Consider the following 24305-nt stretch of genomic DNA (forward strand, 5'->3'; position numbering starts at 1 on the left):
GGCTCTCAATCCATTCTCCAAGGATGGATCGCAGGAGCAGGTGGAAGGGTCAGTGACTTAGGGGTGGCCCTGCCTTCCCAGGGTTTCCTGTGGTCCAGTGGCTGCATCCACATTAACACCAGAGCAAGTGGCCCCAGAGGGAAAAGTTTAGCATTGTCATCAACCAGGAGAAAAGAACTGGCTTATTTTGACTATATACTTGAATGAATTCAACCAAGTGGTCAGTAAGTATTGAACTGAATTGACCTGAGAAATCTAATAGTAACCAAAATTACTGTATATGGAGGACTAATGGGTCTGACGTGTCAGTTACATTTTTCATCTAATTCCCGTAACTATATCTGGGAGAAGTACTATTATTTCTCTCACATTACAGCTGGGAAAATTGAGGTTCAGAGAGGTCAAGGAACTTGTCCAAGGACACACAGCCGGAAGATGGTAAAGACAGGATTTAACCAACCAGTGAGGTCCAGCGCCCACATTATTAACCTCACTCTCAACTAGTTCCTCTCATTTGAGTCTCAGTTTCCCCAGTTGTAGAAGGGGGATAATGACAGTACCAACCTCACGGGCTGCCATGGTGGTGACTGTGGAATTTCTCTGGGGCTCTTGAAGTGCCAGGTCGTCAGGGTGATGCTCTCTTGCCCTCTGATGGCAGGCCCAAGCCTGGGCTGGGCACCAGTTGCCTCTGGGTCCTCAGTGATACTACTTGGCTCGTCTTGCCTGGGACGTGCCATTCCCATCTCCCACGGCCTCCTCTGGGTTTTCTTTCAAGGGCTGCTCTGAGCCTAGATGATGTTCCTTGTGAAATGTTTGTCTCTGAGCTCCGAGGAGCAGGGCTGCCTGCAGAATGAGATGCACGGCCCGCTAACTGCCCTGTGCCCACAGTTCTGTGCATTCCTGCCACCCCTGAACCTTCTCAGAAATGTTCTTTAAGTGGAAGATGCCACTGATGTCTCCCTCGTACCAAAGGGCACCAGGAGTGCTCGTAGCCAACGCCGATGGCTGCCCTGAGACTCAGAGGCTGCCTCTCTGGTCCTGGGAAATGCAAATGCTTAGGGCAGAGATCTTGAGGCGGGGTGGAGTCAGGTTCTAGACCAGATAGGGGTCCACGGACTGGCTAACATCTATGGACACCGAAAGGCCCCACCTTGCCGAAATTCTTCCCCCATCCCTGTCCTGATCCAGTGCCTAACATCCCCGTATCAGTGCATTTACGGTGAAGGGCTCAGTTCCTGAAGGCAAATGAGAAAGCAAATGTGGTACTAAAATGTGATGCAATTAGCAAAGCAGGACCTGGCTTCTTCTGGGTCCTCCCAGGACTGAAAATGCCCTGGGCCCCACTGAGAGAGGCACTGAAGCAGGGTTCAGAGCACTGACCTTGAGTTAGAAGTAACCAAGGCCTAACCTGACTCTGCTTCCTACCAGCTGGTGACCTTGGGTCAGAGACTTAACACTGACGTCACCTCTAAGATAGAGCTCACGGTGGAATCCATCTCAAAGAGCATTGGGAGGATGAAATAGGAGAGTGAGTGAACTTCAAGGGCTGAGCACAGTGTCTGCCTCCAGCTAAGTGGCCAATGACAGGCGGAGATGCTGGAGACCCCTGGTCCAGGGCTCCCAAGTTCTCTCCTGCTGGCCCCAGACCCCCTCAGCCAAACATGGTGGTCTATCAGCCTCTGCTCATTTCTCTTGGCTCCAACCGCAGCTCAGACCAAACCTTCCCAGTGGGACAGGGGCTTCTCAGTCATTCCAGCCCTTTTCTGAGCTTGCAGGTTGCCCTGTCCTCCTGCTTGGATCCCCCTCTCCTGTGCTTTCTTCATCTTTGGTTCAGCTCGAACCTGTACCCAATCTCCTTGCCCTTGTGCATCAGCTTCTGACTCAGTGCTGGGTTCTCAGCATCTCCTAGTGTCTGCATCTCCCACCCCCGGGCCCGGGGATGCGGAATTCACATTCCACCTGCCTGAGGCCTGGGAGCCCTGGCCGCTGGTTTTCTTAGATGGAGACCTTGGGCATCAGAGCTAGAGAGCACCCCCGTTCCGAGATCTTCAGGCTCAACCCTCTCATTGTGCAGAGGGGCACACCGAGTGCCTGGACAGGGAGGGACATTCCCCGGGCCCTGCAAAGTGCCAGGGACAGTGCCGGAGCCTTGGCTTCCTCTGTTGAAGGCAGGAGGCATAGCTCTGGGGTTAGACAGGGAGGATACCTGAGTGGGCCCTAGAATTCCTGGAGGAACTTCCCAGGGAATTCAGGGCTCCGTTGACTCTTCAGGGCCCCCGTCTCCAATAACTCGCTCTCCTGGTGATCTAAGTAGGAAGCTCTGCCTTCATTATCCCAGTTAACGTCCAAGGAAATAAAAATACTTCACTCCTTTGACATGGTTTTCGTGCTGTTTTGCTTTTACAGACATTCCCTTTTAAGTGCGTTTAGTTTTAAGCTCCTCAAATCCTGTTTAAGTACATGGAGATAAGGTGTCCATGAATGAAGCAATAAATAGACAAGTAGGAAGGGCTGTGAGTTTGCTCTTCTTTCCCGCTTTGCCTCCCTCTCTCCGTAAAGCTCATCCCAAATGCCCTGACCAAATGCCACACCAGCTATCAGACAGTCCCTGCAGGCAGGGGATCAAAGTTCACCTGAGGCCTCATAGCTCAGTGTCTGGGCAGGAGACCTGTCTCGCTGATCAGCTGGGGTCAGCCCCAGGTCATGACCAGCTCCAGGCCACCCAGGACCACCTTAGATGTCATTTCTTGGACTCCCGCTTGATATCTGTCTTGGTCAGATTCTCTAGAAGCAGAGCTTGAGATGGGGACTCGAGTGCCCATAATGTGTTGAGAGGGTGCTCTCCAGAGAAGGGGGATGAGGAAGCAGGATAAGGCAGGGACAAGGCCATGGTCTCAGCAGGAGTCTAGCTTCATGCTGGTCCCACTGCCGAGCTCTGGAGCATAGATAGCACCATGGAGTCAGTGCCATCTTAAGGAAACAGGGAGGCCTTTTGTACGTCCACATTGCAGATCATTGGTTGTGAGCTGCCCCAGGTGCTAGGAGATGGGAAACATAATCTCATGGGTAAGAAGGCATCTGAGAATGGAACGGCTGGGAGCCATTACCAGCCAACACTCACAGAGACAGAGGAATGGGTGTACCATCCAGGCAAAGGCGATCTGGGTGGAGAACCTACTTTGCCCACTATTCTGGCCCAGCATCTCCAGAACGGGCCTTTGTCTCCCTCTATCTAGGCTGCCACTCACCCCTGATGGAGGTCTCGCTGTGGGCCAAGCCCTATGCTGAACATGTCACATCCATCTCACTGCGTTTTTACAAAAAGCTCATAGGCAGGGCTTCTGAGCACTTGTTTACCACAGAGGATCAGAGAGGTTGAGCAATTATTCCAAGGTCACACAACTGTTGGGTGGCAGAACCAGGAATCAAATCTAATTTCCAAAGATTACACTGGCACTGTGTTCTGGCCCCTGTATTTGTCAGGCCTGCTGGATTCCACTTTGGGGAACCTTCACTGTCTCCTGCAGCCCAACAGTTTAGCATCTTTTAACTAGTTTCCCCTCTGGACTGCTGGCTCTACTTCACACATCATCTGCTCACTTCTGGCTTCTGGTTCCCTGGCCTTCACCCCAGGCAGCCTCGCATATCTGCCCGCTGATCCTGTCTCCACTACCTTCAGAGGCCTGAGTTCTGCCAGGAGTTGGAAATATCTGACTTGCCCACAAATGACATAACACTGGGGAGGGATCTGGTTCTGCCACCACTGTCTTGGCTGACATCTCCATCAACATAGATCTTCCTAAAGACAACAGACATTTATCCCTGGCAGTCAGAGGCACACTTGTAATCTGAAGCTGGAGGCCTGAATTCGGGATTGTCAACAAATTGACGAGGGCTCTTCAGTCAGTGGAAAAGGGGCTGGGGAGAGGGTTGGGGAGGGCTTCAGAAATAGCCTGTCCTCTGCAAGGATCACCTCCCCTGGGCCAGGGCTGGCCTTCGGCCGGAGGGGCACAGGGTGGCCTGAAGCACACATGACAGAAATGAGGGAGGGAATAGGAAAATCTTGGGGAGTAGGGCTGGCTCTGGGTCTAGGAAAATAAACTTGGATATGGATGCAGGAAAGGGAGAATAACAATTAAGGATGATGGAAGATATTACTGGAGTTCACCGGTTTCCAGTTCTTTTCTCCATCCTGGGTACATGGGAGACACATTCTAACCCATGATGGCAGTTAGGTAGAATCTAGTTCTGGTTGTTCTAGTCTAGGATGGCAGTTAGGTAGAATCTAGTTCTGGTTGTTCTAGTCTAGGAAATGTGAGAGGACTTAATACATGTCACTTCTAGGCTGAGGCAGTAAAAAGCACTCATATGATGCTTCAGTCCATTTATTTCTTTGCCGAGGTGATTACAGAGAAGGTCTCATGTTGAGATGCTGGAGCCTCACGATGGAAGCAGCCTGGACCACCAATTTTCACAATGAAGGGCAGTCATCCCAGATGGTTGCCAGCCATGGAGAAATAAATGTACATGAGAAATAAACAGAATTGTGTTAAGCCATCAAGACATGGGGCTGTTTGTTGTTGTAGCTTAACCTAGCCTAGCCTGACTAATTGCAGTTTTTTGTTCGCCTACTGTGTGCCAAGGATTGTGGTAAGTGCTTTACATCATCTCACAAAATCCTTGCAACCCCACTTCCAGGAAGGACCTATTATTAACTACATTTTACAGATGAGGAAACTGAGGCTTAGAGGGATTTAGTAACTTCCACAAGTTATCACACAGCTAGTAGGTAGCAGAGTTGGAAGGCAAGCCCAGATCTGTCTGATTCCAGAGCTGGAATTCTTAACACACAAATTCCAGAGAGGCCACCTTAGTTTTTGTACCCTTATTGGGATCTAGGCACCAGGGCTTGGTAGGACCCAGGGGAGCATTTGAAAGCTGTCTCCAGAGAGTCCCAGACATGGGTGGAGTCCCTAAATGGTCAGTCAAGGGCCACAAGCACACTGTGTTCCCATGGAGCTCACAGTCTGGTGGGAACAAGCCAAGCAAAAGTGTGGAGGTTAGAATGAGTGGTGTGTGTGTGTGTGTGTGTGTGTGTGTGTGTGCATGTGTGTGCATGCATGAGGGAGGGATGGGATGGGTTCAGTGAGGAGGCTGGACTGGCTAGGGGGACAGTGTGCTGATGGGGAGGGAGGAGATCGCATGGAATCCCCCTGGCTTCTACTGGGGTGGTGCTGGGTTTACTGGGGGCTATGAGTCTGCCCTCTACCCATCAATCCTTCCCAAGGGGACCCTGGTCTCCCTGACCTGTTGAGGAGACAGGGGACTGTATCAGTATACCTCTTCCTACTTCTCAGGTTATAGAGTGGGGCTAATGACCCCAGGAAGCAGAGAGATGAACCCATTTGTGGGTTGTGGTCCTATCTACACTCCCAGAAGGCAGTGATCAGTGATATTTGGCTCAGTTCTGGCTTTTGTAGGGTCATGAATTGAGTCCTGAGCTGGGGATAGGATGATAGGTAGAATAGAAAGAGGCTGACAGATGTGGGTTCAAATCCAGCTTTTACCACTTGTTCCTGAGTGACCTGAACACGTCTCTTTATTTCCAAATGCCATTATCTTCATCTGATAAATAAGAACCGTCACATTTCCCTTGAAGGCCACTTGTGAGGGCTGAACGGCACGCAGTAAGTTTCTTTCCCTCCTTTCCCTCCCACCCTTTCAGAAATGCTTCCTCCAGCAGTCCCTGGATGACAGAGGCCAGGCCACAGGTCCCCTCTGGCTGGGGAGCTCTCCTCGGACCCTTCTCTGAACCCATGGAGGAGGCCTGCCTGAGAGGGCCACCTGAGACCCAGCTGTGGGTGGCCCTGCCTTCATCCAGAAAGGAAAGATCAGCTTGAACCAAAAACTCCCCAACTGCTCCCAGCAGCACGTCCCCGGAGGGAGTTTGCAGGCAGAGTAATGTATGGCTCCATTTTTAGATGTTGCTGAATTCCATTTGCCGGAGATCTGTGTTTTATTGCCGTATCAGTGTTTCTAAATTGCACTATATTTTCTTAGCTTGATGGGAATTTACAGCATCTGGATTGGAGCGAAATTGGGCTCTTCCCGCAGCTTGGAAATCATGGGGTCGATTGCTATGGCTGTTGCCTCCCCCTCGGACTGTTTCTGCTAATTATTCATATTAAGAAGAATCCGAATCTGAGAAAGGACACCCAGGAGGCCCACTTGGCGAGACGTTCGCGAAGGCTGGGAGGTCTGTGGCTGCTCCCTATGGAGACCCAGGCCGCCCAGGACAAGGCGGGAGGGCTGTGGCGTGGGGCGCTGAGGCAGAGATGAATTCCAGGCTGGGGAGCAGCCAGCCTCGGGCCTGGAGTGTCCTGGGGAGCACTAGACATTAGGTTGACAACCGGAGTAACGGGAGCAATAATGTTGCACTTTTGAATATCCCTTTAGTGGCCTCAAAGTACTTCCATGTCTTCCTAATTCTCCTGTGAGGAAAAGAGAACAGGGACCATCAACCTCATTTTACAGGTGAGAAAACTGAGGACATAGGGGACCAAAGCACAAGGTAGAGCTGGGATTAGAACCCAGGACTGTCTGGCTCCAACCTGGTGTTTCCTCCCCTCCCCCACACACTTTGTAGGGTTTGGTTCCCTCTCCATTTTCACACTGGCGACCTGGAAGGGGTGCTCTCGTTTACAGAGCCCTCGCTGTGTGACAGTCACCGAGTTGAAGATTCCCGGCATCGTCTCATTTAACCCTCCTAGAGGTGGGTATGACGTAATCCATTTTACAGAGTAGCTTCAGGATGTTAAGCCACTTTTGCAAGGTCACACCGGGACTCCTAAGTGGCAAAGCTGAGATTCAGCCCCAGGAATATCTAATTCCAAAGCCCGTTCTCAGCCACCTTGCTCCTCTGTTCCCAGGGACACCAGCAAATCCAACTTCTGCTGATGCAGGAATGAGCGGCCCCAACCATGGGGTGGGAATCCTGGTGCATTCTGGGAGTCAGATGGTGCCTGTCTGGTGCTGCCATTCAGCAGGCTGCGACTTACACGGGGAAAGCCAGGGTGCTCAGACTGAACCCTGCATTTGAAATTCACAATTTCCCCAGCTCCAGCCTCCCAGGAGGCTACAGTCCCACCCGGGGTGTTGGGCAGGGAGAGGAGGCAGTCACGAGGACCCAGCTGGGGACCGCAGGAAGTTCTGGCCTGTCCCTCTGGCAGGTCCTGGCAGTTTATCTCACTTGGCAGTGATCCTCTGTCTAAAAGCACGTCTGACGTTTTTGCAATAAAGTTAATGGACTTCTTCATCTTAGAGCAGCTGAATTCTCTTGGAGCAGATGCTGAGGGTTATGGATGTTCTAATTAGGAAGCTGCCTTTGGTACTGAGGGAAGGAGGGGAGTCTTTGTGACGTTGCCTGCCCCGTGAAGACCCCCTGCCAAACTGCTTTCCCGTAGCTTGCCAGAGCAGACCTGCTGCAGCAGAGAAGAGAGATGTTCCTCTCCGCCCCCACCTCCCACTTCCCTTCCAGCACCAACCTCACTTCCAGAAGGGACCGTGGGCTCCCAAGGTTGGGCCATGGACTCCGAAGTCTGAGCCACCACCAACAGGGTTTAGTGTTGCAATCAAATAAAACTTACACCCAAGTTAATCTGACACATTTATCGATGTGCGTAATTGTTACTGGACTGCACTGCAATTAGGCAAAAATGGTAGGTCGTTCCTGTGAGTGGCTCTAATTAGTAATTTTCGTTTTTGGCCCAATCAAGTTTGGAATTTTGTTTTTTTCTATAAGCATGGAAGTTCCCCAGTGTCTGTAAACAACATTGAATATTGACTGTTTTCTGATTCACTCATTCATTTAGTCATTCACTCATTTATCAAATCTATGACATGGAGGTCCCAGCTGGAATAACTCATTCTCATGCTGATGCTGGGTAATTGTGGGTGAGTTATTCTACTTCTCTTAGCCTCAGTTTCCACATCTGTGAAATGGGGACGATAGCCCCTAGCTCACAGGGTTATGGTGAGAATTCTGTGAGATGAGGTATGCAAAGTGCTAAGCACTGTCCTAGGTCTAGAGTTGTCGCTCAAGGAGCTAGAATGTATTATTATTATTGTTATTATTGTTATTATTATTTTATTATTAATGAGAACGTCTCCTGGAAAAGAAAGAGCGGAGCACCAAGAGCTCTTAACCTTTGGTCCTCAGATGAGAGGGTGATCCTGAGTGCAGAGGGGACCTGTCCATTGGACTTTGCAGGGGACTGGAGGTCAGGGTGATGCAAGAGGTCATGGAGCCGGTGACATTTGGGTTATGGCAACTGCTGTGACCTTATTCCCTCCACACCCCCTTCAGGTGCGTAGGGCTGGGAAACTTCTGATTTTTCACATCTTTCATCTCAACACTGTCCAGCTCTAAGGAAACACGGGGGTGAGTTAGACCACCTCATAGAAGGAAGTGCCCACATAGGGCAGAAGGCTCTTATTAAATGCTTGACCTGCTCCTGTCCCTGAAGATGCCTATCAGACTTGAGAGAGTTCCAGAGGCTGAATTAGGGAGAAGGAGGTGAAGCTGGCTCTCATAATATACTAAAAGTAAAGGCTTTGGGCCAGAGGGACTGGACAGAGGACAGACATTCTCAGAGGAAAATCTCTCCACATCTAGGAGCCTTTGGACTCACTGGGGAAGACATGAGCTTCGCCAACACACCTCACTGGGAGAAAATGTGTGAGGGAGGCTCAAAGGGCCAGGAGATAGTGAGGCACGGGAGGCTCCTTGAGCCGGGGAGGCAGATAGCCCTGGAGCGTGGGCAAGTAATTTGGCTTCTCTGAGCCTCAGGCTGTTCATCTCTAAAATGGGGTCATAGCAGATGCTGTCCGTGTCTTACACATATCTCCTGCCCTTACCACTTCTGCACAAACCCCCCTATTTCCTACTGCCACCACCTGCATTGCTTTCCCTGAGGCTTTATCCTACCCCAGAACCCACCTTGCACCTGTGGCATGCCAGAAGCACGTGGGATTGCCAACCTCCAGAGACCAGCCTAGACCAAAGCTCTCTCCCCCTTGAATGGGAAACTGAGTTGCTTATTATATGCTGTTCCCAGAAGTCCCTGGGGGGAATGGAGTCCCAGTTGCTTCCCATCTTTTCCCTTGTATCCTGCTGGGTACTGGCAACTCTGTCTTCAAGGAGCTCCAGCTATTGAGGAATTGGGGACAGAGGCCTGGGCCAGGCTGAGCTGACACTTAGGTCTTTGGAAATGAAGGACCAGGGCCCTCCTATGACAGAGGCAGGACCTGGGGGCTTGTCTGGCAGGAAGTCGTGTGTTCCAGGGCGGGGCAGCTGCTCAGGAAGCCATCTCCACAGGGCCTCCTCTTCCCAGATCCTGTCTGGAGGCTGAGGCAGGCACTAAATCCCCTAGGTGGAGCTGGTCCCAGCATAGGCCACCCTGCAGAAAGGCTTCATCAGCGGCCTCATTTGCATAAGATAATGAAACTGCAGTAAAAATAGTAAAAGAAAAAATGGCCTGGCAACTTTGTTTCCATAATGACAGATGCTTCTTAAACACTCAGCTTCTGTTTCCCAAGGAAGTGCCATCAGGGCCCCAGGGGAGCCGCGTGCCCTGGCCCAGCCTGATTCTTGGAATGGCAACCTGCAGCTCCCAGCGTGCCCCGGCCCTGACCTCCTCCTGCTCCAAGCTCACTCCAGATAGACTTGGGGGTGGGGGGAGATGAGGGAGAAGGGGAAACTGACAGAAGGGCAGAGAAGGACCCTCACGAATAGTAGTAAGCCTGATGTCTCACACTTAACTTGTGCTTTCATAGGAAGATTTTTCTTTTATTCTCACATGAGCTCCCTGAGGCAGTCAAAATGGGCATCCCCACAGCACAGGTGAGAAGCTAAGTCTTGTGAATGGTCCAAGGTCACCTGCTTAAATTAAGGGGGCAGAAGGGCCTTGAAGCTTGTCCCTGATTCTTTTTTTTTTTTTTGGAATTACTCCTTTATTTAGTGCCCTGGAGGTTTTTATACTCTGGGACTTTGCACATATTAAGATTCAGAAGAGGTGAAAAGTATACGTTTCTTTAGTAAAGATGGGGAAGGACCCATAGTTGAAGGAGACTTCTTTTTCAGATTCTTTCTCAGGCAGTTCAGATTTGGGAAAGAATACAGATGGAAGTTTAAGATCTTCTGATGGATTCCCTTGAAACTATCATGGCTTCCTTATTCACTGAAAAATCTTCATGATTCAGGCCAGAGTTTTAAGAACATTGCTCTCTAGCATTTAGCACATTCCTGTGTTTGCTAAATACTCCAAAAGGAGTAAATGAGTGCCTATATTAATTAGAACCATGGAATGGAAGTGTTACTACTAGAATCCTTGGGTTGGTGAGTTATCGTCATCAGGGGGTGTTGGCTTAACTCAAGCGGTTACTCAGTCCCATCGGACTTCTGTTCCTAATTCTGACATGAATGATCAGAGGCCCTTGCCGCAGGAGATGGCAGGAGAGAGGGCACGTCCCTGACCTGGAGGCTGGTGGGGACCAGTGGGAGGTCAAAGCCAGCTCCACGGGTCTCAGACCTCTGTGCTCTGGAAAGGGTGAGACAACCAAGGTCAAAGGGAAGGGAGCCCTTGACCTTGAGGGTGTAGTTATCGAGGATGGGACTTCCCCAGACCTAGAGGCCAAAAAGGAGCCTAATCAGAATCTGCTCCAGAACCATCTTGGCCTATCAGCTCCAAGCCACCAGGGCTTCATGACTGCCTGGGGCGCAGAAATGACAACCACCACAATAATGATGATGGTGATGAATAAAACAATGGAGAAGGGGCTTGTTCCACAGCTCAGAGGGAAATCTCTAGTCTAGTCCCACTTGGTTGGAGGCGGGGAGGTGCCTTGACACACCATCACCTTCCCTTTAAGTGTTCAGGACCGAGCCCTGATTTCCTGATTCAATAAAAGAGGGCTTGGCCACGTGGGCTCTGAGCAAATTCTCAGGCTACAGATGGCTCTTCATTCTTGCAAGATGGCCAGGGGGCGTCACCTGGCTGCTAAGGAAGCTGTCCTTATGGAGTCGCTGAGAAGGATGTCTAGCGGGGCGCATGTCCCCAGGTCTGTACTGGCCTCATGCAGGTAGAGAATGGGGTCCACTCCCTGGAATCGTCTGGGGCTGGCAACCTGGGGGTCCCTCCACGTCTGACTCCGTTTCTGTCTGGCAATCCCTCCCCAGGTTCCTTCCTCCAGCCTGTGGAAACTTGGGCCTAATTTGGGAAGTGGTGGAAGGAGAATGGGATCCTATGTCTTCCCAGATGTTTTGGGTCTTACACCAGAACCCAGATCTTTGAACTTAAAAACTGAGTGTTCGGCCATCTTTGATTTCTCTGTGCCTTTGCCACTCTAACTCTTGGAATATTGGCGAGGGGTCCAGTTATTTGTTACTTTCCCTCCACGATAAAAGCTGCCATCGGTTGAGCTGTACAGGTGCAAGGCAGCTACAATGTCATTGAATCCCTACAACAACCCTCTGAGATGGGTCTTAGCCTCTCTTTTCTGCAGGCAAGGAAACTGAAGCTTGAAGAAGACGCAGCAAGGGGCAGAGCCTAGCAAGTTCAACTCCTGCGTCCCTGATTGTACTGCTTGGTGGGGCTTGTCATCAGGCCTAGAGAGGGGCCCTGAGTGATCTGGTGTCCCCTCCAGCCTAGATATTCTAGCGCTTGATGAGAGGGAGGAAGAGGGCACTGCAGTGGTAGGACTGAATTAATAAGCATTTCCGATGAGGCGAGTGCAGGATTAAAAGGGGGCGGGTCCAGCTCTGTGCTGCTGTTGAATGGGGTGCATGGGCCTGGGTCTTCAGAGCTTGGAGCAGGAGGGTCCCCTGAGGCCATGCTGCACACTGCTCCCCTCTAGGGCTTGGCTACTCACTGTGCGGGTGACGGACCAGCAGCCCAGGCATCACCTGGGAGCTTGTCAGCAATGCAGACTCTCAGGCCTGTCCCAGACCCACTGAGCCAGAGCCTTAGGTTTAACAAGATCCCCGGGGCATGTGTATGCTTAAGTGTGAGAAGTGCAGGTCTAGAGCCAGTTCTCAGATACACCCCTTTGCTGAGAATGTCCCCATCCAGTGCCCTCTGCTGAAGGGGTGGCAGGTGATTTGGAATTGGGACATTTTCATACTAGGTCATTGCTGTTGGGCCCTGGAGCAGTGGGGACTTGAAACCAGATCTGGGATGGCTATTTACTGCCATGAACAAGGAAAAGGGTTGGGGGGGGGGCAGGGAGAAAGAGAGAGAAGTGGGGGGGGGGGGGGAGGGGAGAGAGAGAGAGAGAGAGAGAGGAGCTTGGTTGTGCTTCCACCAGACCCCATATAATGAAGTCTCTTCTTGGTCCGGTTGGAGAAGGTCTCTGTTCTTGCCACAATGATCCCTGACTGAGGAACCTTCCTGAAGGTTCTTCTCCTGGGGGCTTAGTGCATTGGAACTAGGAGCCAGTGTCCTGGTGCCTGGAGATGGAAGGAGCACGAAGGGCGTTGATCAAGGAGAGGCAGAGGCAGAAATAGCCCTGCTAACAGCAGCTGGGGACTGAGCCACACTAGCCACCTGGCTGCCCCCCCCCCACCCCCCACCTCAAGGCCTGGCCTCCTGATTGCCTTCCCCTCCCTTCTTTGCCATCCCTCCTTCAGGAGGTAGCAGAGAAGGGAAGAGCTTCACATCTTGAGGGGGACTGTCCCGGGAGGAGCAGAATGGAGAGTGGAGAGGGTCAAATCGCCCCTTTTTGTATTCCAGCTCTGCATGTGGAAAGCCACACTGACTAGCTGTGTGACTTTGGGCAAGTCCATGCACTTCTTTGATCCTTTGCTTCCTTAATTGTAAAATGGGATATAACAGTATCTCCTTCGGAGGGTCGTTGTTCAGTCCGTGGGAAGTGCGTATAAAGTGCTGGCAGTGATGCTTGGCTGGTACTGAGTGCCTGGTGAAGTGGGCTCCATTTCCTTCCTTGGGGCAGGAGCAGGGCGCGCCCCCTCTGTGGGCAGAGAGGCAGCACACCCTGCTCCTCGGGGTGGGAGAGAGGCAAGGCCCAGCATCACTTCCTTATCTCCTACAGACAGAGCCATGGAGAGAGAGAGCTCAGTGCCAGCCAAGTGGAGATGGGCCGAGAGGTAGAGTCAGGGGCTTCCCAGAGAGGCTGCCCGATCCAGAGACAGAGCAGCCCCGCTATCCCAAGAGGCCTGGCTCACCCTGGTCCAGAGCCTAGAATGTCACAGACAGGTTTCTGGGCCAGGCTCTGTGTCCCCCGAGGAAGGAGTCTTGCGTCACTGCTCACCACTCTACCCCCAGGGAGGGCTCAGCACATAGTAGGTGCTAATTCTCCTTCCCCTCCTCCTTTTTCTTAATAAAAATTGCTGTCACTTGTTGGCTTATGATACGCCCAGCCCTATAATAAGTACTTAACTTGCTTTTTCTCATTTTACCCTTACAACCACCCCACGGGCAGGTGGTTTTCATGATCATGCATTTTATAGATGAGGAAACTGAGGCTCAGGGATGTGAAGCTGCTTGTTCAAGGTTTTACACCTAGTAGGTGGTAGAGCTGGGACTCGGACACAAGTTATTTAAGTCCTCAGATGATGGAGGGTGCGTATTTTAGGAGGCCTGCCCAATCCATAGAGCTGATTTTTGGAATTTTCCAGTCTTCTCAACCCTCCTAAAGCAAAGACCCTGAGTACCATGATTGTATTATGTGACCCCCCCTCCCCCCGGCCACAGCTGATTGGACTATGATTATGCTGATGTCGTACACAGGGAAGCATGGAAGTTTCTGGATGCAAATTAGTCTCTGCCAATGAAATCTGTTTGCATGAGATTTGGAAGGCAGAAGTGAGGCAGAACCCCTCTTCCCGCCCCCTTACGGGCTGTTTCAGACATGGGAACATGAGGTTTTTCCAGCGGCATCACTACCGTTTCCTGGGTGATGACAAGCAATTGTGATGGGGATAGTGGTGGCCTCAACTTCTTGATCCGGGCTTTCTGAACCCTGGATTGTAGCTCTGGTGTGTTTTGCCTCCCGGTTCTAGTACCAGCCTCAGAGGGGGCCGCTCCCCTGGTGGGTCACTTCTGTATTGTTCTGGGAGCCACTGGAGGCCCAGCATGGCCTTACTCCCTCATCTTTCATTGGTTTTGTAAATATCCGTATCCAATCCCTTCCTGCTTAAAGTGTCCTGCCCTGAACCCTTTACTATGTGTACAGTTTCCATCTCCTGAGAGTAACTGACAGAGCGCTTTCTCATTTCCAGTTTGAAAAAGCTCAGGCAAGATCTCTGATTGGCCAAGTTTGGATAAGAGGCTCACCCAGCCTCCCCAACTGTCGCCAAAGGGACAGGGTCACAACAGGACCTGGCAGCTTCCAAGGTAGCTATGTGGATGGAGATGAGTTGGAGAGGAATGTGCCCAAGAGAAGGGAAGACAGAGGTCAGATGATGTCAATATTGATGTCCCATGTCAATATCTGAAATGGGAACCAGGAGCCTGGGCTGGAGTCACCCACCTGCTCGTCACCAGGGTCCCTTGCCCAGGACACAGTCAGCCCCGGGTGAATGGCACAACTCAACTGCCAGCACCCTCTGGTTCTAAAGAGAGAAGAGAAGCAGAAAACACATCTCAAGGGATCCCTGTTTTCTAGAAACATTTCTTTATTTAAAATTTAAAACCATATTACTTCATACAGCAAACTGTGCACTTTGATATATCACAGTGTCTTAAAAAGGAAAATAATCGGATTTGTTTGGAAATTTATTTACATCAGCCTAGAATGATTGGCAAGTAACACAGTTACTATGAAACCCAAATTATTACAAAATGTTTACAAAAAACTATATTCATAGAAATTCTGCGTGTCCACAAAGGGCATCCCCTGAATGGCCCAGAGACCAGTGTGTGGGAACCATGTTGAGTGGTATTGGGGGGGCGTCCAGGCACTCTGGTCTGGGTGGTGGGACAGTGGTCTCACACGGTGCTGTCTGGGGGCTCAGCTGAGGGGCTGGGAATCCAAGTCCCCATCGTGGGAGGCCCAGCCAGGAAGCTGGCCCAGGCAGAGGTGGGCTGGGGGCTTGGAGCACAGTGGCATGGGGGCCCCTGGAGCCTCTGATTCCTGTCCTGGAGCCAGGACAGACCCTTCCTCAGGGCGCTGGGTTCAGATGTGCTCTGGCCAGGGCCCCGGAGGCAGACCCAGAGTTAAGTGCAGACCAGTCTGATGCATGGGGCCGAAGCAGAGGGCAGGCTGCTGACCACACGCAAGCCCACTCCAGACCTCTTCTCTCTTCATGCTCCAGAGATGCTCTGACCTGTGATGCAACAGGACCACTAGCTAAAGGATTGGAATGGGAAGAACAGACGGATCCGAGCGGGGCAGGGGTGGAGGTCTGCGGGTACTGCGGGGGAGGTGCAGCAGGGGAGAGAAGGCAGGCAGACGGCACTGGGCTGTGCTCGGAAGGAGTGCCTTCTTGGCTTCGCCTCTTTCACCCCATGTCACTGTTCTGCTCACATCTCTGGTTCCCCGGTCACTCCCTGACAGCTGACCTTGGGGTCAAATGGGGCTGGGGAGGTTGTCTGAGGTGGGACAAACTCTTGGCTGGAATTGCTGGGTCTATAGCTGCTGGAGGCCTCAGAGTTTTGATCTGTAAAACAGAGACACACTGTGGGGTGATCTGAGGTCTGTTCTAGAAGACAGGGGAGGGTGATAAGGTCACTACCTAAGGGCACAGGGACGTCAGACTGGCACGCTGGCAATGCCCAGGGGGACATTCTCTTTTAAAAGGGTTTTCCTTAGCTGTGAGCTGTGCCTTTGCATGTGGTTGAGAACGTGAGGCAGAGGCCTTTGCCACCTAGAATACTCCAGCCTTCTAGGGTATTCCAGGCAGAGCCTGACACCTCCCTGGTCTGCAGCTCTGATGTATGCAGGCCCTTCCCTTCCCCCACGGGGCTCTCCGCAGCCCCTGCCCCAGGTGGCGTCCATCCCAGGCTCCGCAGCTGCAGCCCCCATCTCTCACCTGGTCCCCACCCATACTGGCTGGGTTACGTACACTCTGTGTGCAGACGTGAGGGGAAGGGTGCGTATACACATGGGCTACGGGTCATATATACACTGTGCATAGATATATACATACAGCATATATATATATATATATATCTATCTTTTTACATTCATATATATAATGTACAGAACATTAACCTTCTATCAAAAACAGTTTTGTGACTTTCACGTATGGCCTCAGCGCTGAACTTCTAACTCCAGGGTAAAGCCAGGACTGAAATGAAGGCTCGACGCAAACTGGCCTGGGGACAGAGGGCAGGGCCCTTCTACCGTGGCAAGCAGCTGGGCCCGCTCCAGCTGTGTCCACCCAGGCTGGGGCTGTTCCAGATGTGTCTATTCCAGAGGCCCGTCTACAGAGCTGGGCTCACTTCCTGCGTCTGTGCATGGGGCCGGGCCCATCTCAGATGTTAAGTCCATATAGCTGTTTGTCCAGACCGCAAGGCCCTTCCCAGCTGGCTATCCACACAGGACCACGGACGTGGGCCAGAGTGGGTCCTATTTCCAGGTGTTTGCACAGAGAGCTGGGAAGGGCTCGGGGAGGGGTGGGCTTCACACTGAGTGATGAAGCAGCGGCGTCCAGCCCACACGCAGCAGGCCAGCAAGAAGATGGGGGGAGGGAGCTTCCCACCGTCCTGGGTGGGCGTGTGCCTGCGTCTGACTTCTGACTTCCTGGAGTTTAAGGAGGGGAGTGACTTCCAACCATCTGGAGCCTTCACCCCCCCACTGCCACCCTCCACCATCCTGGCCCGGACCTGCCCTCCGCCGGTGCCCGGGGCCTTGCGGGGAGCCCGTGTGTTCACCTAGCAGAGGCGGAGTCCTGGCTGCGGGGCGGTGGCTCCCACACTTCAGAGACTGAGTCAGCTCCTCAGCCAAGGGGGCCTTACGCCTCTTGAGAGACACTTGAAGCCACCTGAATGGTGACAAAGCTCTCAGGGTTTTCTTAACTGTCCATAGAAGAGAGACCAATACAGGTCAAGGGGAGAGAGATAAGGAGCCCTCATGGCCCCAGACCCTATGGTCTTAGCGGGGTGTGTGTGTCTTCACTGCTGCCCCTCAATGTGGCCAGTTTGATCAGGCTGAGGGGAGGCACTGGCATTTGGGGGTAGGGGATGGGGGTAGAAGGTAGGGGAGTCTTTTCTTCGGGGCCGGCATCCGGGGCCAGACAGGGACGGTCCAGCACCTGCTCGGGCCGGTCTCATCTCTGCTCCATCCAAACCAGTGTTGATGCCTCCGTCGCTCCCAGCCACTGACCTCAGTGCCTCCGTGTGCTCCCCCGGCCCACGTGCACCTGCTGCGGCTCAGATCTTCGTCCGTGGGCAGGTGGGCCTGATCTTTAATTCCACATGACCCGCCTTGCTGGGAATAGCTCCCTGGCCCCCATCCCCAAGATGCAGTGGCACCTTCAGTACCCCGGGGAGAGAGAGAGAGCTCACGTGTGGGCAGAAACAGGCTCCGCTGCACTCTGAACGCTGGGCTGGTCTCAGAGACAAACAGGTCATCAGGCAGAGCCTGGACATTATCCACACACACGGACATAAGGCTCGAATGCGAGGCGAGATCAGGCCGCGTGTCCTCCCGTCTCTGTGTAGGACTCGAGAAATCATGTCAGTCCCTTTAGGGGGATTTCCCAAATTGAATTGTGCCCCTGATTTCCAGCATTCTCTCCTCCTTTGATGAAGCTCTTCCTACCCGCTCCACCTCCTTGTCGCCCTTCCCATCGCAGTCTATATATGTGCATAGCCTCAGAAGAAATGACACATCCATGGCATGTCACACACAAAAGCACACACACGTGTGTGTGATACGAACATGGATGTGGGCACGTGCTATGAAATTAGACCGGATAAAGAGAGTGGTTCATGTCTGTGGTTGGTGAGAAAAAATCGGCAAATACCTTCATCAGAATCTGGTTATCTGGCAATTGCCAAAAAAATGTCATTTTCCCTTCAAACGGGCCACTCTACCGAGAGCAAAGGAGTCACTGGCCGTGAGCCCCAGCAGTGTTTCGCCTCTGCTTGGCCAGTCTCCCCGTGCCCATGCCTATGCAATCTCGGCAAATCTTTGTGACAATGATCTCTCCACGAGAGAAGTGTTTGCAGACTCTGGTTCCCTGCCTTCCTGATTGTCCGTCTCCGCTCCTGCTGTGAGCTGGAACATATGTGTGCATTTGAAAACACATATGTGAGCCCACTCACACACACACGAACGCCAGTCCCATGTGGCTTCTCACATACAACATGCATTGCCCTGTGCTACGTGTCCGTCTGGTTCCGCCCTCCACTGCACACACACATGCGCACGCATGCTCACACATGGACCCCTTGATGACATGGCTTCTCCGTTTAAACATATTTGGCAATGTTTGCAGGTGTTATTCTGTTCTCCACCCTCTGCCATTTGGTGCACAAACGCACACACACACAGGCGTACACAGTCGTTCACGCATGCATACATATGTATACTCACCAGAACCCCATTATGACATGGCTTCTCCTGTTTTTACATGTATGGGGTCCTGCTGCTGGTCCAGATTTTGTCTCCCTCACCCCCAGTTCACACACATGCACACACACACGTCAGAACCCAAAGGATTCTCCTATTATTGCATGCCTGGACTCTGTTACCTGCCCTAGTTTGCCCTTCATGTCCAGCCCCCAAAGATGAGACAGACAAAGGTACACATATATGCGCACGCACACACACAGACACACACACACTCCTACACCCAGGAGCTCACACAGCATGGCTTTTCCTATCACGACGTGTGTTGGCTACATGGTGTGTCCAGCCCTCTTCTCCCGCCTCCAGTGCACACAGCCTGTTGGAGCCACCGTGATTCTGGGAACCAGTCGGTTTGGCCCTGCAGCTCAGTTTGGAGGAGGGACGGTATTTATCACAGGAGTCCACTGTGCTCTCCTGCTTGGGGCGTCCTGAGGGGAGTCAGAGATTACCCTTCACCCCAGCTGAGAAGGTTCTTGAGACCTAAATGTAGCTCTTCCCTAACCAGGGTCCCCAAGCAGAAACAGGAGAGTGGTGGAGGGGTGTGGCTGGTATCTCCTGGGTCCCTGTCCAGAGTCTCCAGGCCCCTTTCCCTTGCTCAAAGCCTGCCCTCTGCCCTTGGCCATGGGCAGCCCTGCTGGCCCCATCGTGTTCTCTTTAAGGACACTTTGCTCCTAATCCCTCCATGTCTCATTCTTCTCCCAGAATCTTAAGAGTCACAGACCTCTAGGGTATCTGTCACAGCTAGCTGGAACCCACAGATCACCTGGTCAACCCCTCACTGTACCTCATCTGCTACTACTTCTCTGCTGAATCCCCAAACCCCACAAGGTCCCAACTGCTCTGGACAACAGACCAGGGGCCATAACGGCCTTGTGTCTCTGTGTGGGGTCTTTTTGGTTAATTCTCCAGGAGGCAGCTTCTCCCTGCCCACCATGGGGGCCTCTATCAGGGAGGCTATTTTGCTCCTGAACACTTTCTTTTCCTGGGGAGTATCTTTAGGTTTGGCAAGTCCAGGAGGCCAGATGCTCTTAAGGGCCCTTCTGGCTTTCCCCATCTACCCCAAAGTTAGCCTGTGCCATAGGACATGATCCTCTTTAGAGGAGGGGTGATGACGTTCACTTCAATCTAGGCTACTTTCCTCCTTCCACGATGACAGAAGAAGGTCAAGGTCAACTGGCCAGGAATGGGGAGCTGCTGAAGAGTAGATGGCAAGGAGCTCAAGCTCCCTAATGCCACCAGGGTTTAGAAAACAGCTTGGTAACCAGCAAAGTAAAATCTGCAGGCTCGAGGGCCTGAGGGATTTCCACATGGAATCCACTGTTCCTCCGGGCTTCAAATACTGTCTGAGTCTCTGGGCATCCTTTGCGAGAGATTCAGGGGGTCTTCTTTCCTCTGGCCGGAATGTGGGGAAGAATTTGCTCTGAGCACTCCTCCATTCCTAGAGACCTCCTAGAGGAGTAGGACCCATTGGGACATTGTCCAGAAGAATTCAAAATGGCGGTCTCTGTGTATCCTCCTCTCCCCCAGACTCCAAACTCCTCTTTTCCCCCATGGTGCTCTCTGCCTTCAACTTTACCCAAACAGGGGCTGCCATGGGTGGTGTCAAGTCCAGGAGATCAGGACCACATAAGCAGCCCCTGGGGGATGAAGTCTTCCTTCTGCCCAGGCATTGGGGTGGCCATCCCCATCTTCAGCTCCCACTGGCAGCCAAACTATAAGATCCTTAAGGTACCCAAAGTTTGTGTCTCTGGTCTCACAGTCAAGTTCCAGGAGGCCTGGGCTCACGGGGAAGGAGTGGCAATATAAGAGCTGTTTCCCATTTTCTTTGGCCCCTGCAGGGCCATGGTAGAAACTTCAGACTGTAGAAGAGAGTCGAGGGGCAGGTGAGTTTGGCCTGAGAGAGGCATGTGCTTCCTTTGGCCTTGGCTGTCTTGGCTGGCAGCTTTAGAAACCCATAGAAGAAACGAGACGAGGGTGAAGCCCAAGCAGCTGGCCTGGGGGCCTGCTGGTTTCCTGGTAGGTAAGGGCAGAGGACTCCTGGCCCAGTAGGCAGGCATCAGCTCTGGTCCCCAAGCCCAGTATGGGGACTGGGGATGTTCCTTCCAGTCTCCTTTGCTTTCCTCCACCCTGCCTGCAGGCCTGCGGTCCCCGCCCCACCTGTGCCTAGGGGAACACGGGGGCCAACGATGTGCTGCAGGTCATGCTGTCCTTGCCCGGAAGCCGGCGATCATTGAACGTGTGCATGTTGATGACGGCGTCAGTCTTGACCATCATGGGAGGCTGCGGCTTGTGCTTGACCCGACGCTGGCAGGTAAGGGAGAAGCGGATCTCGTCGGCCATGGTACTGCAGAAGGAACGCTGGGGTGGGGGTACGGGGTGGGAGGGCAAGGGGCACATGGGTGAGGCCCGACCCTGCAACTCCAGCCACCTCCTCCCCTTCCTCCCAGAGCCTGTGCTAAGCTACCGGCCCTCCCTCACACGTTTACCCCACCTGCCTCCTGCCCCCTGTAAGGTGATTATTTTGAGTAGCAGCCTACAAAACATCACGTCCTTGTTTGGAGTCTAAGGTGGTATCATCTTAGCCCCATTTTACTGATGAGCTAACTGTGGCTCTGATTGGCATGCACATTCATGTCTGAGGAATTTACCCGCCTGACTTTTCTCCACTAGCTTCTGAAGGCAGGAACCAGCCAGTTTCATCCCTATGAGCCCAGGCCCCAGCTTTAGGCCTGGCTCAGAGTCAGTGCTTAAGAAACATTTGATGAATATATGGATAACCTTGCTGGAAGGGCTTCCAACTGAGGGGAGGGGTCACCACGCTCCCACTCAGGGAAGTTCAGTACACATTTCTCAACTGGGAGGCAGGTCCCTGTAGGGCCGTGGGTGGCAGTGGCCTCTTCTGGCCTGGGTCCCTGTGGATATCCAAGAGGGACAGCTCAAGTGCAGCACTGCCCACAGGTATCTGATGACAGTGGCTCCTATGAGACCAGCTGCCAGAGGTTGTCCTGCAGCTTGTCGAGAAGGCAGTGGGGCTGTCAGTGCCTCAACTTGCCCAGGGAGGCCCGGGCGTCAGCACTCAGACAGTTTGTAGGTAGGCTGTGTGGTGAAGGGGAAGGGGGACATGGCTTTGAATTCTGTCCCTGCCTCTTACCAGCTGTGTGACCTTGCCAAGTGTCCCCTTGCTTCCCCACTAAATGCAGACATCATCCCTCCTCGCCTCCCTTTCTTCATTCTGTGACTATTTACTGAAACCCACTCTGTGCCAAGCACTGTTCCAGGTGTTAGGCACACAGCAGTGAAAAAGACAGATAAGGTCCTAGCCCATGGTCTAGGAGCCCACGGTCTAATGATAGGACAGAAATACATAATAAACATGTGAACAAATAATTTCAGAGAGGGATAACTATTATTAAGAGAATAAAGCAGTGAAATGGGATAGAGTGGGGTAGGGAGGGGGGATAGATGGGGAAGACTACTTGAGCTTCAGCTGAATGACCAAAAGACTCTAAGAATATGGAGCTCTGGGGGAAGAGCATTTCAGGTAGATGGAACAGCATGTGCAAAGGCCCTGAGGCAGAAATGTGCTTGGCTAAGGACTAAAAATGTGGCCAGCGTGTATGGAGCAGAGTAAGCGAGGGGGGAGGGTGGGAAGGAGGAGGTTGGAGATGTGGGCAAGGACCAGATCTCATAGGCTTTTCGGTGGAATTTGGAGCTCATTCCAATTGTAATGTAATTCTAATGTAACCCAAAGAATTTGATTGTTATTTTTAGATGTATCATAATTTTTTAAACCATTCCCTATTATTGGACATTTAGGTTTTTTCCCATTATAGTTAACACTTCAACAAACAACCTTGTCAATAAAATTGCACATGTCCTTGGCCACTTCCACTGGGTGCATTTCTAAAAGGAGAAATTGGTCAAAATGCGTGGCCACTTTTATAGACTCTGGCCATACTGCAAAGTTACCTTCCAGAAACTTACCCTCTTGGACTCCCCCCGGCAATATGGGAACATGTGAACTTGAACTTGAACTTGAACACCCGGAATTATCTTTGCCCTTCCTCTTTGCTAACTCAAGCTTCCTGATTATAAAGGACTCCATTTAATTTTGGATGGATGTGTAAGTGCATCGTATACATATGACTTAACTGCAGTCTCCTTCCACAGTTGCCCTGAATCCCTTTGAACTTCGCTGTGAGAGGAGCTTCCCCGCAGCCCAGTAGCCCTCAACTCAAGGTGCACATTTGAATCACCCTGTACACTTTCTTAAGAAGCCAATTCCAGGCTCTACCACAGGCCAATTAAAACACAGTCTCTGGGATTGAGGCCAGGGTATTAGCACTTAAAACGCTTTCTCCCTGTGATTCCAATTTGCTACTGGGACCCAGAACCACTACCTAACCACACTTGATGAATTAATCAGACAGGTTGAACCTAGCAAGCTTGGGCCGGCCCTCCTAACTCTTTTTTTTTTTTTTTTTTTTGGTTAAACTTTTGATTATGGAAATTTCCAAATATATGCAGAAGTGGAGAGAAGAGTATAACGAACCCCTATGTAAGCATCACGAAGCTTCCACAATTACCTTGGAGGGGTTTATGGGAGGGAATGACATGGTTTGAATTAAGTTTTAAGCAGGGCACTGGAGAGCTGCTGGTCGAGAGGAAAAGTGGAGGCAGGAAGGCCAGACTGGAGGCTGGTGCATGGTCCAGCTGGAGAGGATGGGTGTGGCCTAGTGTGGAGCTACAGTGAGGGGAAAACATGCTCGGAGTCAGTGCAGAGGTGGGGCTGGCAGGGCTTCCTGGTGGACCGGATTCAGAGTGGGCTACGGTGGGGATGGGGTCAGACACCACCTTGCACCTGGCACGTAGGGGGTTTGAAACCAGCGCAGACCCCGTTCCGTCTCCTTCTCTTCCCCGCGCAGGCCCCAGCTCCTGGGGGCTTACCTGCTCTCGCTCTGCTGTCTTGCGGAGCTTGTACACAAACTCGCCCACAGCCACCAGCACAGACAGGACCAGCCCGGCGGCCAGGACGATGAAGATGCCCCCAATCTTCTGGATGCCCAGGGCGCTGGCCTCTTTGTTTTCCTCCTCGGGACACCCGCTGCCCCGCCACCACTTCTCCTTCATGATGTGCAGCTTGTCCTCCTCCTGCAGCTGCAGGATGGCGATGGTGATCTTGTCCCGGTATGGGGAGCCTGAGTGGGGGAGAGAGGAACCTGGCTGTCAGCAGCCTTTAGTCCATCTGTGCGCCCCTGCCAGTACCCTGGTGGGTGCCAGACACCATCGCTGGGCCTCTCAGTATGCTCATCCAAAGGGGGACCCTAGTGCCAGGAGGCCCCTCTTGAAATCCACCTATGGTGCCTGGGTGGAAGGGTCCCGATTTGGGGTGGAGAGTCTTGCCTACGAATCCCTGTCTCCATAGGCCTGCAGCGCATCTGGGCGGCATCAGCAGGGGTGAGGTCAGGGAGAGGAGGCATGACCTCTGAATTGACCCCCCACCTTTGTGCCTGCCCAGGTCTCCTCTGCTCAGGCCAGGGCTGACCTCGCAAGGCTTGTGGCTCTACCTTTTTGTTTCTGGGCTGAGGATATGCTGCCTTTTAAGGCTCAGTGGGGTGACGTGGGAGAGGGAGCAGGAGGCCATGTGTGCGCATGAGCGGATGTGGTGGTTTCGCTCAGCCTTTGTCACCCACCACCCTCCCGCCTGCAGC

At 52.4% G+C, this 24305-nt stretch overlaps 1 protein-coding gene across 1 annotated transcript in view; it reads right to left on the minus strand.

The window, feature by feature from the left end:
* Positions 1-20757: 20757 nt before the first annotated feature.
* Positions 20758-24305, minus strand: part of GRIK3 (glutamate ionotropic receptor kainate type subunit 3) — a 228234-nt gene continuing 224686 nt past the window's right edge. The window contains exons 15-16 of the mRNA XM_068537876.1: positions 23542-23792; positions 20758-20952 (exon numbers count right to left, since the gene is read on the minus strand). Of these exons, the coding sequence (XP_068393977.1) occupies positions 20758-20952; positions 23542-23792 (446 nt within the window). The remainder of the gene's footprint in view (positions 20953-23541; positions 23793-24305) is intronic.

The sequence above is a fragment of the Eschrichtius robustus genome, chromosome 3, assembly GCF_028021215.1.
Source record: "Eschrichtius robustus isolate mEscRob2 chromosome 3, mEscRob2.pri, whole genome shotgun sequence".
Classification (NCBI taxonomy): Eukaryota; Metazoa; Chordata; class Mammalia; order Artiodactyla; family Eschrichtiidae; genus Eschrichtius; species Eschrichtius robustus.